Source organism: Equus przewalskii, chromosome 5 (genome assembly GCF_037783145.1).
Source record: "Equus przewalskii isolate Varuska chromosome 5, EquPr2, whole genome shotgun sequence".
Lineage (NCBI taxonomy): Eukaryota > Metazoa > Chordata > Mammalia > Perissodactyla > Equidae > Equus > Equus przewalskii.
In genome coordinates, this window is record NC_091835.1 from 60,984,329 (window position 1) to 61,004,525 (window position 20,197).

Genomic DNA, 20,197 nt, shown 5'->3' on the forward strand with positions numbered 1-20,197 from the left:
ACCAAAGTTGTTGATTATTATATTCAATATGCCTAATTCAGTTGGAAATGGACTCCTTTCTGGTGGAAAGGAACAAGTGATGGCATTTTCTGAAATGTCTATTCTAGGAACTCTCTATTTACCGACAGCCTTTTTTAGCATCATAAGCCATGGGTGCCACTTAAAGGACATTTTTCCCCCTAATTTTTAAAAATGAGAATTTGTAATGCCAAGTGCAAGTACCTTGTATACCATTACCATGGCATTTACTCCTATTTATTACAGTTATTTGTGTGCTGATCAATTTCACCCTTTTCAGGACAAAGATCTCTTCAAAGCTCAAAAGTTATGTCTCACTTATCTTTTCATCTCTACCACTCAGCACAGTGCTCTCAGTTTAAAGGATAAATAAATAATATTTGGTACTGAGTTATGAAACATCTTTGAAAACCTATTTTAACATTATTTTATGTTCTGCAATAATAATTCTTCTGTCCTAAGACTCTTCAATATATAATTTGATGTTTTCAGAGCATTCCTGATATATCTCTGAGCTGAGAATTGTTTTCTACATTTTATAGAAGTGGAAATATTTCTTTCAGTATTATTTATTTCTATTACCATAACTAACATGAAATGTATTACCCAAAATGATACATACAACCATTCCCAGAAATTTCTACTCCAAGTGAAATAAATTACCTATAACATGTGGGGTTATTAAAAAAATGTTTGTTCCATTTTAGAGAGGCAGAATGAAACATTTAACTCACTGTTCTCATATCTGGACTGCATTGGGGTACCATCTCTGATTCATGCATTCAGCAAGCATTCATTACATCTCACTATGCTACAGTCTTGTTTTAGGTCCCATTGATGCCAGCTGCATTTTAGGAGTCAAAGATTATCATGTGTATCCATTTTCTGAGTCAAAGATTATCATATATATCCTGAATAATAATGACATTTTTAAATGACAGCATTTATCTCCTTTCTTAAGAAGAGACATCATGAAATCATTTAGTGAAAATCATAAATACTATTATCACTTCTTATAGTTTAGATTTAAAAGGAATGTGACAACACTGATTATATCATATAAATGTTCCTTAGATTACTTTCAAGGAAGACATTTTTGTATTCTAATGTGCACTTAATCCACTAGCTGGTGTTTATTGATTTATTACCCAAATTTTCATTCCAGGCCCTCCAGGTCCTCCAGGTGGTCTGAGAATAGAAGACATTAGAGCCACTTCTGTGGCACTTACTTGGAGCCGTGGTTCAGACAATCACAGTCCTATATCTAAATACAGCATCCAGACCAAGACTATACTTTCAGATGACTGGAAAGATGCGAAGACGGGTGAGTTTTATTTGTCTGATTATTCTGTACATATTTTTAAATCAATTCTTTTATCAAAAACAAAAACCTGGATGTTTTAAGAATTTCATCATCTACTCTGAAATGCTTTTTGTTTTTTTTCTTTTTGTTTTTATTATTCCAGTTCTTTGTTAGTGAAAAAAAAACACAAGGAAGTTAAACATTTCAAAGCTGTAGGGGAAGAAGCAGCATGTCTAAATCTATCATGGGAAAGCAGAGAGAGGTTCTCTGGGTTTCTCAATTGAGCTACATCTAATTCTAAGATTTATTAGGAAAAAATCATTGGGAAGTCATTTTTTTTTTGGCAAATGGCATCTGTAACTTATTATTTTATGACCCATTTTATTCAATTGTATAGGTACTATAGTTTTGCATTTTAAAAAAGCCACATTAACCGTAAAGATTTAGCACCCAAATCTCACTACCATAACCCCTTACTTTCTGAGGATGATCTTGCCTGGTTTGAATTTCCTCAAAATAGATTTTTAAAGAAGTTTTGTATCTCAACCTTTTTCTATTCTTATATTAAGATTTTCTAAAAGGAAAAAATAGTTAAGTGTAGATGAATACTTTCCCTTGTCTATAACTATTACCATTGTCATTTCTCATGACTAGCCTACAATATCCCACATCAGTTTATTTTCTCCTGTAACATCTCAGAAGATAGAGGATCCTTTTGATAAAATAACCTATTTGTGTTTGTCGTTACTGACAATCTTTTAAAACAAACTTGTAGTTGTCAGAATTTCTTTTAGATGCATAAAGAAGAGACATAGAAATATGGGCTCAGTTGTCATCAGAGGGGAGAAAAAAAGAGAAAAGGGGTGAATAAAATGTTTCTCTCTTTTAGAAACTGAGAAAAGAATTAATCCCAGCATGTCCCAAACCTGGTCTCATTTTATCCTTATTCTGAAGTAATGGAATTTATTTGCATCGCTCACTAAGAGGTCTTAATTCAGATGTAATTTTCCTTGATAATTTCTTCCTATATTAGGAAGTGAGCCAAATATCAACTTGAAGTCTGTTACAAGGGTTTAGGACACATTTTAGTATTGTGATTCTCCACATAAGAGTATAAAGTTCAAATGAATGAGAAATAGATGAAACATTTATATTACATTATGCTTGTGAGTATAAGTATTATCTATAAATATACCAGACAAAATCAGACCATTTGAAAAATATTTTTAAAAACTTTTCAGATGTTTGATAAACCTAAAGTATGGGCAGTTTCTGTTTCTCTGAAGAGAATGAAAATGCATGATAATGTTGAAACTGTAGATAATATTAGATATCTAGCCAAATTGATACTGATTATAGGTACTAGAGAACAAAATGAAATAAACAAATTGTTACAATTTGGTTTGGCTTTGAAAAAGGAATATTAATTGCAATCACTTCCATTAATTATGCATCCTTACCATGTAGCTCAATTAAAATATGCTTTTCATTAAAAAGGAAAAAATCTGCTAGAAAGTAAGTTTTGTGAAGGTAACACTTTGTTTTATTCACTGTACTATCCCTAGATCAGGGCCCATAGCATTCATTCATTAAGCATATATTTATTGAGCTCCCACTGTATGCCAGAACCTGTCCTAGATGCTGGATATACACCTGACCAGCAGTGAACAAAACCGAGAGAAAAAACGGAAAAAAAAAAATCCTGCCATTCTAGTAGGAGAGACGGCAATAAATAACTAAAATGTATAGTAAATCACAGAGTGATTAGTGCTAAAGAGAAAAAAACAGTAGAGGGAAGGGAAGGTGGGAGTTGCATCATAAATAATGTGCTTCTGATATTGTAGCCCTGCCAACTTTCTATGGTTCCTGTTTGCACATTACATTTTTTCCAACTGTCAACCTATTTCTATCTTTGAATCTAAAGTATGTTTCCTGTTGACAGTATAGAGTTGGATCTTTTTGTATCCAGTCTGGCAATCTCTACCTTTTGGTTGGATTATTTAATCCCTTAACATTTAATGTTATTGATAAACTTGGGTTTATATCTGCCACTGTACTTTTGCTTTCTAAATGTTTCACTTGTTTTTGTTCCTCTGTTCCTTCCTTACTGCTTTCTTTTGCATTAAGTGAATAGTTTCTGGTGTGACATTTTAATTATTTAATGATATTCACTATTGATAGATAGACAGATAGAGATAGATATATAGAGGTAAAGATATGCTTAATGGTTACTCTAGGGCTTACCAGACACATCTGAACTTATCAGAATAGATTTCATATTTTTACCAGCTTAATTTCAGTGAGATTACTCCTAGAGAGTTATAGTCCATCTTACCCCTTTTATGTGCTATGTATTATTGTCATACATATTTCATCCATAAATGTTACAAACCTGATACTCTTCTGTTAAAGTTATTGCTTTCCATAATTTTAATGTCTTTTAAGGCAGGTAAGAGAAGAAAAGAAAGCAAGTATATATTTAGAGAGTTTGTTATATAAACCTTTCTATTTACCATTTCTGGTCCTCCTTGTTTGTTCCTATGGATTTAAGTTACTCTCTGATGTTATTTCCTTATTTTAATACAGCTTTGTTTCCACTTGCCCTTTTAAATTATTGTCAAATATATTACATTTCTATATGCTGCAGACTGAACAACACATTTGAGTTATTTTAACATAATTTTATTTTACACACTACACACACATATGTATATAGATACTTATACATGTATATAATAGATACGTAGTTAGATATAGTTTTCTACAATGGCTTTTAAATTGGGTAAGAGAAGAGAGGTGAAGAAATACACATTTATATTGTCTTTTATAATTACATAATTACCTTTATGAGTGCTCCTTATTTTTTGGATGTTTTTCCAAATTACTCTCTAGGGTCAACTGCTTTTAGCCTTAAAGAACTTTCTTTAGTATTTCTTGTAAGGCAGGTCTGTTAACCAATTCTCTCAGATTTTCTTTTCTCTGAGAATGTCTTTATTTCACTTTCAGTTTTAAAAGATCATTTTATTGGATATAATATTCTTGGTTGACAGTTTGTCTTTTCTTCGGTGCTTTGAATATATCATCTTAGATGCCCTTTATCAGGTTGAGGAAGTTTTTTTCTATGCTCAGTTTTCTGGAAGTTGTTTCTAAGTCCCTTTATATTTATCAATATATATTTACTGGGTTCTCCATTCCTTTCTGTAGAACTAGATTTCTATCTGGTATAATTTCCCTAAGTAAAGAAGTTTTTCCAACATTTCTAATTGTTCAGGTCACTAGAGTCAAAGGCCTTAGCTTTTGTACATTAAAAAAATGACTTTACTTTTGTATTTAAGTGACTTTTTTGGATATAAGTTCTATTTTTTTTGAGCACTTTAAAAATATCGTACCATTGTCTTTTTGCCTTCATTGTTTCTGATGAGAAGGCAACTGCATTTTTACCTTATATCCCTGTATTTAACATATGCATTTTCTCTAGCTACTGTCAAGATTTCTCTTCATACTTGCTTTTCAGCTTGATGGGAATGTATTTATCCTGATGGGGTTTTACTGGCAACTTGGATCTTTGAGCGGATATCTTCCTTCAACTTTGGAAATCCTCAACCATTACCTCTTCAGATATTTCCTCTGGCCCATTCTCTTTCTCTCTCTTCTTGGTCTCTATTGACTCTATGTCAAATTGTTTTATGTGTTCCATAGATCATGGACACTGTATGTGTGTGTGTGTTTGTGTTTCTGTGTAGATAATGTCTAATCACTTGTCTTCATTTTCATACATCCTTTCCTCTTCTATGTTCAGTCTGCTGAGAATCTCATTAAAATAATTCTGATCTTACATATATATTTTTTATTTCCAGGATTTTTTGTTTCTAGCATATGGCTCCTTTTAACATTGCTCACAACGTGTTCCATAGAAATTTCCCATTTGTTTATACAAGTGATGTACCATTCCCACTTGATACTTTTACATATTTATAATAGTTGTCCTAAAGTCCCCGTCTGATCATTTAACATCCAGGTCATCTTTACGTCAGGCTCCACTGAATTTTTTTTTCCCTTTCTTGACAATGGGCCACTTTTCTTTGTTTTCTCATGTGCTTGATAATATTTTATTGATTTCCAAACATTGTGTGTAAAAGAATAGTAGAGGTTGAAGTAAATATTATTTATGCCCAGGAAAATGCATGTCATTCTTTCAGGGGTTGAATCAATCTAATTTGTAGTTGAGATGATCTAAACTTTGTTGTTAGATTCAGTTCAATACAGGCTTCAAGCGATTTGAGTGTAGGATGAGAACACTCCCTCATATCTGAGTGTCTGGAGATTTTCCAGCCTTACCATCAGACTTCAGCTTGGTCATCTACCTTGGACCTCAGGCAGAGCTCTTTCAGCTCCTCTGCTTCTGCTCCAGAAAGTGCTTGTCTGATAATTGGTCAAAATCCCAGATGCCTGGGGAGGGGGGCTTCTCAGTTCTCCTACCCTGATTAGCAGACATTTGGTGCTGTCCAAAATGTTCATGGAAACATTTAGTCTACACCAAAAGGTCCTTGATATTTGGTCCTGTCCAAAATGTCCATGGGGATAGTTGGTCTATGCCAAGTGGTTTTGGACAGGGTCTCTTGGCATGGACCAAATGTCTTCTGGACGTTTTGGACAGGACCAAATGTCCTGCAAGTCTTACCCTTCCCTCAGATTTCAGCAGACCCAAAGCACCCATCCCTCACAAAGGAGGCAGATCTTAGCTCTCCAGCCACTCACCCAGCCACACGTGACCACTTATTCATGTTCAGTATAAGACCCAAAGTGCATGTGGGGTCTCAGTTTTCCTACTCAGCTCTTAGACTTAAGCAGAACTGAGGTGTCTGCCTCAGAGGAAATTTTCTCTTGGCTCTCTTGCCCTGCCCCCAGACTTTCTTAAGTACTTTTGCTGAAGGCCTGTAGAAAACATTGGCCAGTGCATGCAGACTCTCCTTGATTTGGGGGCTCCTAGGGAATCAAAACAGCCTTGCCAGCCTGTACTTTGTCTTTAAATATCTGTTAAAACCTAAACTTTCTTTTTATGAACATCTTCAACCAGGTCCTCCTCTCCCCATTGCTCTACCAATGATGACTTAGTTCATTAGATTTCTTCACAAACTCACCTTTCTGATGGGCTCTTAGAAATGATTATTTTGTAGCTTATCTTGCATGTTCTTTTTGTCAGTTGTGTAAGTAAAGTTCTCTTGTGACTATATCCTAAGTGGAAATGAAAAATATGTTTTGCAACAAACACAGAAATAAAAATCATGTGGTTTTTATTTACAGTAGCATCCACTAAAAAAGGAAGGTACAGGATTAAACGTAGTTTTATGATGGTAATTATTTAAAGTGTTCGATAAATATTTTTCAAAGATATCAACTTTCAACAGTCCAAGGATTAAATTTAGAATAATGAGCTGAAAGCATAGATTGTATATCTTTAAAACAATCTACTGTACATATTATTTCTCTCGGACCTTTTAGGGATGGACAGCAGAAATTTGATGCCATTCCCAGGGTTCTACAAGGTGCTCAGTTCACATCTGGAATGTTGTATTTTATTCTGTGCTACTACTTTCAACGGAAATATTATAGAATATTGTTGGTGATGGAGTGCGTGTGTGTGTGTGTGTGTGTGTAAGGGGGATGTTGGCCAGAACATAAAGAGGCCTGGAAACAATGCTATGAGGAGCAATTGAGAGAACCTGGGATATGTTCTGTAAAAAGGAGAAGAGGCCCAGCCCTGTGGCCAAATGGTTAAAGTTCTGTGCTCTCTGCTTTAGCAGCCTGGGTTCATGGGTTTGGATCCTAGGTGCAGACCTACTCCACTCACCAGCCATGCTGTGGAAGTGCCCCACATACAAAAAAATAGAGGAGGACTGGCACAGATGTTAGGTCAGGGCTAATCTTCCTCAAGCAAAAAAAAAGCAAGAGGAGGATTGGCAATGGATGTTAACTCAGGGCAAATCTTCTTCAGCAAAAAAAAAAAAAAAAAAAAGGAGAAGAAAAATGTCTTATATTTAAAGTTCTGTCATGTGGAAGACTAGAATTGATTGTTACAAATCTTCTGCAATCAGCATCTTAGCAAATAAATGTTTCTCTGGACTTCAGATTATTTCCTTAGAATAGATGTTTGCAAGTTAAATTACTGAGTGTAAACATGCTTAAGCACATGCACCATACTATAAAATGACTCTGTAGAAAGGTAGAACCAGTTTTTATTCCCACCACTAGTGTATAAATATCTCTTCTACCATATCTTTACTTAGTATTTTCTTTTTTAAATCTTTTCCAAATTGATAGGTTAAAAACATGAAAAAGACACTGGGCTCATTGTAAGACATTTATCTTTTAAAATTTGCTATTTTCTTTTTTGCCTTTTTGTAGCTTCACTTTTTGTTTTTCTTATCTCACATATGAATTTCTAGGGTTTTATGAGGCTACATTCAAATTTTCCTTAGAGAAGGATCAATGAATCACCTTCTGGGACGCCAGAGCACAGTCTGCTTCGCTTTTGCTGCAAGGAACTTTGCCACACCTATGGCTCCTTTCCCAGTCCTGCCAGATGATCTGTGGGTTGGGTTAGAGCCTCCAAGACAACACTGAATAGTTGTGTTAGAGCCAGCGAGAAGCCTTTAAATGACGTTTTCCATTTTCAAATCTGCTTTTACAGTTAGACACTCTGAGGGGTAATTCTTTCTGGGTAGTTCCAAATACTTGGGTTTTGGATCAAGATGGAGGATCCTAAAGGTTCTGGTTGAATTTAAACCGTAAGGAAATATCAGGACTCACTCTGGTAATTTCCAAGAGTCTAGAACAGGTGGGATTACATGGCCTGGAATTATTCTTGAAACAATCTACTTTTTAGTCCTGAGGTCATTTTAGCTGTTTCTGAAGCTGCTCAAACAGCTCATCGGTGTGGTCTGAAGGCACAGCACCATAGCATGGTTGCTAGTCAATTAAAACACTGTGCATTATTGACCCTGGGGTACCCATGAGACTTGCTTCTCTTTTTCTCCAAAGAATAGTCAGAAATTTTTTACTCTGAGCCTATGGACTGAAGGTATTTACAAAAAAATAAATAAAATCTATGGACTACTGCTCTTGGCTGGTTGCTAAAACAAGACCTTCTCAAGGGGATCTTTTGACCCGAGTATTAAAATGAGGAGTATGTCTACTGCTGTATATCCCTTTGCTTGAAATTTACACTCAGAAGCAAAACCAAGATTTGAACACCTATCAGGTTAACATACAGCGCTTTAGTTTTTGATAGAGAGAAACCTCTGGCAGGCGTTACATAGTTAAGATCTGATTTTCCATACTGAGATTGTCCATAAGAAGTGGCCTGACTCAGAATTAACCCAATTAAAACCCAGAAACCTGAGACCCCAGCCCTGATCCCCAGTATTGGCCTCCATTGTGCAAAGTACTCTCCTCTCTTTCTGACTCCAAGGATAATAAACAGGTTGCAAGGAACTTGGCTGGAGAGAGGGCACACAACGGCCCTTTGCTCCTGACTGTTCTTTTCCATTTGGCTTGCGGCGGGAATCTGCTTCCAAAGCAAAACTGACCTCTGCTCCCAATCTGGCTGTGTGGGTGGTTTTAGAAAAGTAAAATGTAGCCAATAGTTCATACCAGGGCTGAAGGGTCCAGAAGATTGTATGAGGTACAAATCCATTTAGAGGGACACACAGGGCTTAGAATAAATCAAATAAAAATTTGGACTAGGGGTAAAACATAGCAGCAATGGAGGAGAGAAATCAGAAAGGATCAACTCACAGTTAAGAGAGTGGGAGAGGGCATCAGAGGATGGAGACAAGGTCTACGTTCTGCTTTCGACAAAGCAGGATAATTTATGGGCGAAACATAAGCATAGGAGCCACAGAGCGTTGGATATTTTGTGGTGGGCAAGGTAAAAGACACTGGCTGATGAGTGTTTATTGTGGAGGGTACAACATTTTGAAAAGCTACTTATTCACGGTCTGCACAGCCAGATGAAAATTCCCTAAGTAATAAGACAATGAGTCATAGACAAGCCTAAAGGAACACATTTGCCAAATAAGTGGTGTACAGGTATTTACATGCATATGTATGTGTAGGTTAATTATTAAAAACACATGTGGAAATATTTTAAGAGAGCTTAAAATGATCTATAATCCTGCCTTGGTGGTACGTTTTATCATACCTCAATTAGATAAGCAATCTTGGATCTTATTCTACTAATAATTTATAACCTCCCCATTAGTATCTAGTAGCATGTAAATCTACAGAACCAACTAAAAAAGGGTATAAATGTATAGGTACCCTAGTAAGAAATCATTCACTACCCCACACTACATCAGTGGCAGTCCATAAAATTTGAACTGCCCAGTTGTGCCCTTGCCTCAGGAAATCACTTGAGATACTACCTTCAGAATACAGCTCCTTACTATTCAAGGTGCAGCCCAGGGACTAGCAGCTTAGTCTATGACCTGGGAGCTTGTTAGAAGTGCAAAATCTCCTTCACAGCAAAGAAACCATCAACAAAATGAAAAGACAACCTAACATTGGGAGAAGATATTTGCAAACCATATATCAGATAAGGAGTTAATATCCAAAATATACAAAGAACTCATACATCTCAACAACAACAAAACTAACAACCCAATTAAAAAATGGGTGAAAGATCTGAACAGACATTTCTCCAAATAAGATATACGGATGACCAACAGGCACATGAAAAGATGTTCTACATCACTAACTATCAGGGAAATGCAAATCAAAACTACAATGAGATATCATCTCACTCCAGCCAGAATGGCTATAATTAACAGGACAGGAAATAACCAGTGTTGGAGAGGATGTGAGAAAAAGGGAACTCTCATACACTGCTGGTGGGAGTGCAAACCAGTGCAGCCACCATGGAAAACACTATGGAGATTTCTCAAAAAATTAAGAATAGAACTACCATATGATCCAGCTATTCCTCTGCTGGGTATTTACCCAAAGAACATGAAAACATGAATGTGTAAAGCTACACGCACCCCTATGTTCATCACAGCATTATTCACAATAGCCAAGGCTTGGAAGCAACCTAGGTGCCCATCAAAGGACGAATGGATAAAGAAGACGTGGTATATATATATATATATATATACAATGGAATACTGCTCAGCCCTAAAAAATGATGAAATCTTACCATTTGTGACAACATGGATGGACCTTGAGGGTATTATGCTAAGTGAAATAAGTCAGAGGGAGAAAGTCAAATATTGTATGATCTCACTCAAAAATAGAAGATAAAAACAACAACAAACAATCACCTAGAGACAGAGATTGGATTGGTGGTTACCAGATGGGAAGGAGAAGGAAGAGGGCAAAAGGGGTGATTAGGTACATGTAGATAGTAATGGATGGTAATTAGTTTTTGGGTGGTGAACATGATGTAATCTACACAGAAATTGAAATATAGTGATGTACACCTGAAATTTATAAAGTGTCGTAAACCAATGTTACCACAATTAAAAAAAAAAGTGCAGAATCTCAGTCTTCCTATCCTAGTCTGACTAAATAGATGATTCATTTGCATATCACTCTTTCTAGTTTATTATTTATTAATGACCTCTCCTCTTGCTCTGTTGAACTTAGCATTTTGTCATTCCTAGTTTTTATTTTTATTTCAGCTCAATGAAATATGTGCCGTTTTCTCAAAGCGGTAAAATGAAAACTTGGAATTATAAAAGTAATGTTACTCAATTAATATTCTATATTTAATGTTCATTTTGTTTAGATCCCCCAATTATTGAAGGAAATATGGAGGCAGCAAGAGCAGTGGATTTAATCCCATGGATGGAGTATGAATTTCGTGTAGTAGCAACCAATACACTGGGTATAGGGGAACCCAGTATACCATCAAACAAAATTAAAACAGATGGTGCCGGTATGTAGAAGAAGCTTTTTAAAATTTAAAAGGTTTATAAATATAGTGCCACTTTACTATATAATTGAATGTATTTGGAAATAAATAATGCTCTGAGGTAAGTGATTCATCCAAAAAATGTGAGTGTGTATATGTATTTTGCACATATGTGTATATTCTGTGTCAAGACAGTCAAAAATCAAAAAAGGAAATAACAGTAGTTTCCTGAGAAGATACATTCTCAGACCCCCCAGTGGATGCCTGAGACCATGGATAGTACCAAAACCTATATATACTATGTTCTTTTCACTTAAAAGCACTTTACAGCTTCTCTTTGGCATATCTGAATTGCCAGCATCATTATTCTTGCACTTTGTGGCCATTATTAAGTAAAATAAGATTTATTTGAACATAAGCCGTGCAATACCATGAGGGTCAATCTGATAACCCACAGCTACAAAGTGGCTAACGGAGGGGTAGTGTGTACAGTGTGGATACGCTGGACAAACGGGTGATTCACGTCTCGGGTGGAAGGAAGTGGGATGGCGTGAGATTTCATCATGCTACTCAGAATGGCCGCAATTTAAAACTCATACATTGGTTATGGAATTTTCCATTTAATATTTTCAGACTACGGTTGACCATGGGTAACTGAAACCCCAGAAACCGAAGCCAAGGATAAGGGGAGACTACTGTATAAAGTTTAAGAATATTTTTACATAAATAATGTAGAGGAAGAACTAAATAGAAACCACTTCATATTCCACTAGAGACCAGTTCAGTGAAGTTGGTATTTAGAATATAAACTTTCACGTTAATTCTGAATCGCAGTCAGACAGACTCTTGATTAAGCAGCTTCCATGATTTAGAAGGTTCACAATTATGCGTGTCTCACAAAGACGTTTATAACTGAATGGCCACGTGGACGGAGCGTAGGGGGAACAAGAAGTGAGAGACTGATGAGCAGTTCTCAGATCTATACCACTTTGGGAGTCAGAGCATCTCTGAGAAATAGCTCTAGCGTGTTCTCTTAATATTAGCTGTCACTCCAAATATGCTCTTTTATCACAGCTCAACCTTGGCTGTTCTTCCAATTTGGGTTCGCATTTTTGTGCTAAATACCAACTCTATTTAAATAGCCTTTAGTACGAGAAGTACTCCACTCTATTTTCCTTTCCCCCTGCATTACGAGGCAAAAATATTGTTCTGATTCTAAGAATAGTTCTTTTTTATTATTCTCTATGAAAAAGAAAATGTTTTGTGGCTCCCTGAGTTCGTTTATTTTTACTATGCTTTGCCAAACTTCTGTGCTTTATTTGGGGCAAAAGGGTTTAAATGGATGACAGACTGCCGTTAAAATTCTGCAATGATACCTTAATATTTATCCACATTTCTGGCTACCTCAATTCCTTAGCCTAACTTTTAAGTAGAATTATGTATCTAATTTCTTTAGTTTTTAAAGCCAAATTATTCACAATACTGCCCTCAATAAACTCTCTCTTAAAGTTTCATGTAATTTCGTGTAATGCACCAGATAAAAATGATTATTCTGTAATAAAGGAAGAAAATAAACACTAAAATACTCACCTGCATTGAGTATTTTCACACACATTTCAGTTCATCCTCATAATAATATGCTGCGGTAGGTATTCCTATCCAATGCTTGTTAATGGGCCGTCGACTCACAGACACCAAATAGTTCACCTAAGTCAGTCTAAATCTTGCAAGATTCAGAACTCAAATCCAGATGTGTCTGACACCTGACATTGAGATTTCTCTCTTGACGGTGGTTTCACAGGCAGGACTCTAACATTCCATTTATATGAACCTTTATTACTGTTCTAGCAGAAGCTTAGATTTCATCCTTAACTACAAAACTGGATATGACCTAAATACTAATTTTTTTGTTTTAGTATGTCCACCTGCAAAATGCACACAATTGTTCCTTTTTCTCTACCTCACAGAAATCTCATTAGGATACGGATGTAATGTAAGTTGAAGCCTTTAGAACATAGATACCAAGTGGCCAGGAGCCTTGTGTTTGGTTTTTATTATTATTCCTTAGAGCCGCCTATGTTTTTAATAGAGGCTTCTGTGTGATGGACTGAACACAGTCGCCCTTTCTTGAAAAACAAGAATGAAAGGAACCGGGGCATGATCTGACAGATGGTTTTAACCATGTCATTTCATGCTGAGGCATCGTGAACTTGGATTTGATTTAACAAGTATTCATTTTCAAAATTAAAACTGCAAAACAAAATCAAATGATTAAGTTGGTCTGAGTAAACTTATTTCAGCTAAAACATTTCTCTCAAATACAGACCTTTTAATCTCATTGAGCTTGATTAGTTTTCCATGATTTCTGGACTAATACAATACGAATGAAGTCTTATCTGAACACATTTTTTGAAGTACAAAATTGTCCACGGGGATGGAGAATGCTTTCTCTGGCCTTGATGACAGACGTAGATCTCCTCCTCAGGAATTTTATTACAAACAATATCTTTATTATTTTTCTCGGAAAATGATTGCTTTAATATACATGGGTTGATTGTCTGCACAGAATTATCCTAAGATCTTAGATTTTTTTTTTTTTAATCTCAAAGTAGGAGTGATTATATAAATATTTTTAAGAACAACAACAGGGGCTGGCCCAGCGGCGCAGCAGTTAAGTTCACACATTCCACTTGGGTGGCCCGGGGTTCGCTGGTTCGGATCCCAGGTGTGGACATGGCACCGCTTGGCAAGCCATGCTGTGGCAGTGTCCCACATATAAAGTAGAGGAAGATGGGCGTGGATGTTAGCTCAGGGCCAGTCTGCCTCAGCAAAAAAAGGAGGAATGGCAGCAGATGTTAGCTCAGGACTCATCTTCCTCAAAAAAAAAAAAAGAACAACAACAATAAAAAAGTGTCTCAGAGAGAGTTTCAATCTGATTCTTTTGTTCTGAATCCTTGAATATAATTTATATTTAATATTATATTTATAAGGTGTGGCCAGTTTTTGATGTGCTCGCTACCAGTAGTTTGTATATAACTCTGGAGACTTTTCAACCTCAATGTCTTCTTGCCCTTAGAAATGCTCGGAAAATCGTGTTTCAGAGTGATATCAAAGCTAAAATTTTGGCAAGGTTGTTACTTTCAACCAACTTTTTGACATCACTTTCTTTACATTATGCATCACCTCTTACATCATGTTTGCTCAAATGGTGTTTTGTTAAGGAATTAATTCTTTCTCTAGTGTGCTTAGAAAATAACTTCCTTTAAAAGGCTTCAGGGGCCAGCCCGGTGGTGCAGCGGTTAGGTGCACACCTTCCACTTATTGGGGGCCTGGGGTTCGCCAGTTCGGATCCTGGGTGTGGACATGGCACTGCTTGGCAAAAGTCATGCTGTGGCAGGCATCCTACATATAAAGTAGAGGAAGATGGGCATGGATGTTAGCTCAGGGCCAGTCTTCCTCGGCAAAAAAAAATTAAAAAAAAAGAGGAGGATTTGCAGTAGTTAGCTCAGGGCTAATCTTCCTCAAAAAATAAGTAAACAAATAAATAAAAGACTTCAGAGCAAAAACAAACAATCCAACCTATGAAGTGATAACAGTCTTATTCACAATGCAAGATACAGCTCTATAGTGACATAATGAAATGATTCATTCCTTTCAATTCCGAAAGAATAAATCCTATGATCTGTAATACATTTGTTAATATTTCATAAGAAAATATTTTAGGGTCTTTTATTCATCAACTTTTATGGCTGCCATTGTTTATGCACTTGCTTTATGTGTTAGCAGACACAGTGCTAAGCTCCCTACTTGCATTGCTCCACTTAATTCTCACAATAACTTCATGAAACTGATAGTATTATTCCTAATTTCACAGACAAAGAAGTTAAGATTACACCCAGCTAATGTGAAGCAGAGCTGGGATTCAATTCCAGGGCTTTCTAATTCTAAAAGCTTTGCTCCTAAACCACTTTCTGGAAGGGCAATGTGCAGTATTGAAGCTCTAGGACATTGACCCTTGGTAGAATCCTGCTGCCATCATTTAAAAGCTCTGTGATTAGGTACACCTTGCTTAACCTCTCTAAGCCTCATTTTTCTTATCTCTAAATGAAAATTATTTATCTTATGAGATTATATTTTATGGTTAAAAATCATATAAGGAAAGCAGTACTGTCTAGTGCATAATATTTGCTGAATGAATTTATTTATTATGCTATTATGCTCGTTTTAAACTTTAAAATACTTATAAATTGTCTACTCTATAATTGATTACCTCATTTGGCAATAGATTGCCATTTTTCATAAGCATGATAAAGGATCATGTGTTTTCATGTAATATCTAATCATCTTAAAGGAATAATTTTATATATTTAATATAATAAAATTCAACAGGCTTTCTCTTTAATTGTTTTCTCCTTTTGTCCTGCTTTTTAAAAACTGAGTATGCATAAAACTTAACATTTATATTTTTCATCCTTACAAGAAAATAAAAATACTTTCTAAAACAGGGGGATGTTTGCCTTGTCACGTACCATTATAACAACCCTCCAAGAGATGCCAACGTATGTTATGTGGGATAAAGGCTGGCTCCCATTTGATGGAAAGGTCGTTCCTCCGCCTCATTATGCTGACTGAAAGACACAACATTATCTAATGCAGCACATGCCCTTATCTGTCCAATTACTTAATGTTAAGATCACAGTGCACAGTTGGGTATATTCTTTGGATTCAGACAAGTGCATTATAAAATGGATGGTCCCAAATGAAGAATTAGAAGATGTGTTTCTAATTCATTGTGACCCATTTGTTTTTGACTGTAAGAAAGAGATAACAAAAACATCCTTCAAAGTAATGTGTCATTGTAAGACATACCCCTATAGCTAATAGGTCCGCAGGTGCACTTGGTGAGTCGATATCCTAAAATGGTGCATTTGGGTTTCTTTTGACAGCTTTGGCATTTATTTGCCATGTGAACCTCAGAAGGAAAAGAGAAAAAATAACATAACACCATAATCAACAGTTTCATGTTTTGTATAAAGCTTTAATTTCATGTCTAATGAAACTATTCTGCTCTTTCATTTAATTTTTTTAGATATTTTTGATAAAGGAGAGGAATGTTGCTAAGAACATATCTGTAGCTAGTAAGGTATATATTAAAGTTAGTTGCTGTCAGAAGTAATAAAATAGATAATCTTCTTTTTAAAAGAAGCAAAGAGTATAGATTTTTAAACCATCAGGAGGTTTAACATTGCAGCTTCTCTACAGGTAAGCACTGTGACCTGGGCTAGTTAACTAACTTCTTTTGCCTTTCCTCTAAAAAAAGGATAACGCTACTTCTCTGTGTACTTATTTCAAAGTGCTGATCTGAGTATCCAATTACGTGTGGTAGATAAAAATCATTTCTAAATTCTAGATGAATCTTTTATTAAGCTAGGCTTCTTCATTTCATTCATTCATTCATTCAGCAAACTTTTACAAATTAGGGATATTTAAATTCTATTGAATTAAAACATATTTAATTTCTACTACATTAAAGAGAGCATCCTCAAGACTGGAATCAGATTTTATTCATATTGCTATCTGTAGTCCTTAACGCAGCACAATGTCCATAATTCATGCTCCAAATTAAGGAAGGAACAAGAAGGGTAAGATGATGGTTCTGGCAATTGCAAGTTAATAGAGGATGATGAAAAGAGAAGCAGTGATCAAAGCGACAGTATATTTGCATATTATGATTTAGAAGAATCTATTACCAAATATAATTTGTTTCGTTTGACAACAAAGTTAACAAATGCATTAGATGCTTTTGTTTTTAATACACTGAGAGAGAGAAACTAGGAAGTGTTCATTGTTTTACACAATTTAAACAAATAATCTGTGGTTAGTTTAGGTTCTTCATAATTTTACTATGTATTATGATTATGTCAGTTTGTAGCATTCATTTTTGCCCATCCAAACATTTCCCCAGGTGACATATTTTTAGATTATCATTCCATTGAGCAGTTAATAAATTTACTCTGCTCTACCCATTTAAGTTTCCTCTTGGAGAACAAAGCCTAGATTAATAAACAAACCTACAGTTTTACCCTGGTAATACTCCAAGACATTAATATGATTGTAAACTATCTTGGACCTTATATCTTTTTAACCTACTATGGAAAAAAACTTCATTTTAACATGGTAAATGTAATAGGAGCATTAGCAATCTGCTCCACCATCAGAGCAGGAGATCATAAGAGTTACAAAGATCTACTCTCATTGAAATATTGAAACATACAGTTCACTTGACTTTATTAATGGCTCTTCAGAAAGAATACATATTTAAAGATAGAACAAAAACAAATGTAAGATTTTAATCTCTTTGGATTTCTAGACTCTAGAGCATTGCTTACATAACCATTTTGAATCTCTTACTAAAAGATTTAAATCACAATGAAATTTTGATTTACACAAATTAAAGTGAAAAGTTATATTCACGGTAATTTTATTTCTGTAAAAATGACTATACAAGTTAAAGCAATAATTAACAAGAGCTAAGTATCAATATATTTTGAATCAAGGGCCTATCTTCATGTACTCTATGATTTTCATAATTTAAAATTTGTCACAGCCAATTTGTACATTGTTAAATAAAACACCAACGCTCAAATTGGTACTTATATGCAAATTATTTAAGCATTCAAATCTGAAAGTAAAATTAGTAGCATTAGTTTCTTTTCATAGGAAAGAATAGTCATGGCATTGGCTTGATTTTCTTTTAAAATACATTTTAGATCTATGACTGAAATACAGAAGCACTCATAAACATCATTAGGGAATTGCTGTTAGACTGAAATCATGGCAAATGGACAAGTTAAAACAAACTCACTATTTTTAACCTTTCACAGTAATATAAAAATTGTTTATCCATGATTAATTCAATAATTCTGTATTTTTCCTAAATATTTGTTTAAATTCTTTTTAATGATTTATCGTCGAAAGAAAGTCTAGTTTGTTCACTGTTAAATGCCCTGGAGCCTAAAGTTAAATAAGTTTCCTTGTGCTTGGGGTGATTTACTTCCCTGAAAGGAATCACTATTTGGCGAGGTCCTCCTGTTCCTGCAGGGCTGAAAGCAAACACAGAGCACCTAGCTGCTCGCCTATCAGACTCATGGCAGATATGTAGGTTATGTGTCAATTCCACCTGTGAAAAAATGTCCCTTCACTGCTAAGGCTACAGCTGAACATTCAAAGCTGAATGGAGGAAACTAAGTTAATAATTAATACAAGAAAGATATAAAGACACCCTATTAAGAGATACAGTTCCTTTATTTCTGTGATTTTTGTGTATCTTATTTTCAGCACCATGAGCTCAATGGGTGATTTTTGAAGAGCAAATCAATCTTGAGATTACTTATTTGGAGCATGTTAAAAAGAGCTTAAGATAAACATTATAAAATGGAAAAAATATTCAGTCTAACATACATACTCTATATTTAGCTCTGTTCTAAATAAAAAGGTTAATATTGATTATAATGAAAAGGATTACAGTGAAATGCTTTGGCAAATAATACTTGTCCTGATAAAGGCAATATTTGTTTCAACAAACTACAATATAATAAATCATTCTAGAGTTATTTTTGAATTTGTGTGTGACCGCTATACTTATACATAGAGTTAAACACACCAAATCTGATTTATTCATTGATTATAAGACAACACGCCCTTTGTTTCTCTATAGCATGCAGAGTTTTAACTTCAGAATATGAGTTATAGGTTTTAAAGAGTTTCCAGGAGTTATTTTAATATCCCAGCCTTCAATATGTGTTTTATTTAAAGTGCTACAAGTAACTTATCTTCTAACATCCCTGTGCACTCAATTTCATTTCTAACACCCATCTGGTGACAGCTGAATAGTAAAATAAAATCTGTCAAATTTCATATAATTTTCTTCATCAGGAAGGGAGGTCATCACGTAGTTTTATAGATAGAAAGAAAAGCATGCATTTTGTTTGTTTCTGTGTAATTTACGTACATACTTCACCAAATAATTTATGCGGCTAGCATTAGGAAAAGTCTTGAAGTATCTACCTTTGAATCACAATTGTTTGTTAGGATCTGCAATTCAGTAAATGAATTCCTTGCTTTGAGCACCGTGAGGAAGGTGTGATTATTTTCTATTGGGAAGGGTTTGGAGGACTCTAGGGAGAACCGATGTTTCATCTCTTAAAATGTTAGCAGATGTGGGGATGGTATCTCAGACTGGAGCCACAGCATTTGTGTGAGAAAAAACTATGTCTTCTGTAAAAACACCGACTTCATCCACATGGCCAGGTAATGGGTCTCTAAGTGTGAGTGCAGGGACAAACAATGCTTTATCTTTTTATACCATTCCAGTTAGTGCTAAGTATACAAATCCAGTAAGATATAGCACCTACTGTGGAGGACTTTCAAGGAGAGAGAATAACTTGGAGAAAAACAAAGAAGACGCTGTTGGAATTGGCAGTTAGAAGCAATTTTGTGATTTCTGAGAGAGTGATTTCAGTAATATAAAGTATTGAAATAATATGAAATAATTAAATTTTTTGAAATGTGAAATAATTCTTGTGAAATAACATGGAAACACATAATGGGTTGTTAAAAAGTGGTTATGGAATAAAGTACAAAAAATAGTCCTATATCTGTTCTTTGCAGATCAGGAACAGGAAAGGGTATGAAGCGGAAATTGAGGGACGCAGTGCTACAGAATGGCTTTTAAGGATGGAGAGACTGCAAAGAGTAGACTCTACAGTAGAGAGACTGGAAACTGAAGAATGATATGAGAGGCTGGGAGTACAGCAGAGTTGGAGTCACTGATGGGGCAAGGTTCCAGAGGAGATTTAGGAATTTGAAGTGAGAGTGCAAGGAACAATGTTAGGTTTCTAATACTTTCAGATATTTGGGGGGAGCATTATCCAATGTTAATGCACATGTACCATTTCTTAACA

General features: G+C 35.2%; 1 protein-coding gene across 20 annotated transcripts in view; it reads left to right on the plus strand.

Moving 5' to 3' along the window:
• CNTN1 (contactin 1) overlaps positions 1-20,197 on the plus strand; it is a 347,842-nt gene that overhangs the window by 272,154 nt on the left and 55,491 nt on the right. For all 20 annotated transcript variants that reach the window (XM_070619408.1, XM_070619421.1, XM_070619422.1 and 17 more), the window contains 2 exons: positions 1,184-1,342; positions 11,109-11,258. In XM_070619408.1, the coding sequence (XP_070475509.1) occupies positions 1,184-1,342; positions 11,109-11,258 (309 nt within the window). The remainder of the gene's footprint in view (positions 1-1,183; positions 1,343-11,108; positions 11,259-20,197) is intronic.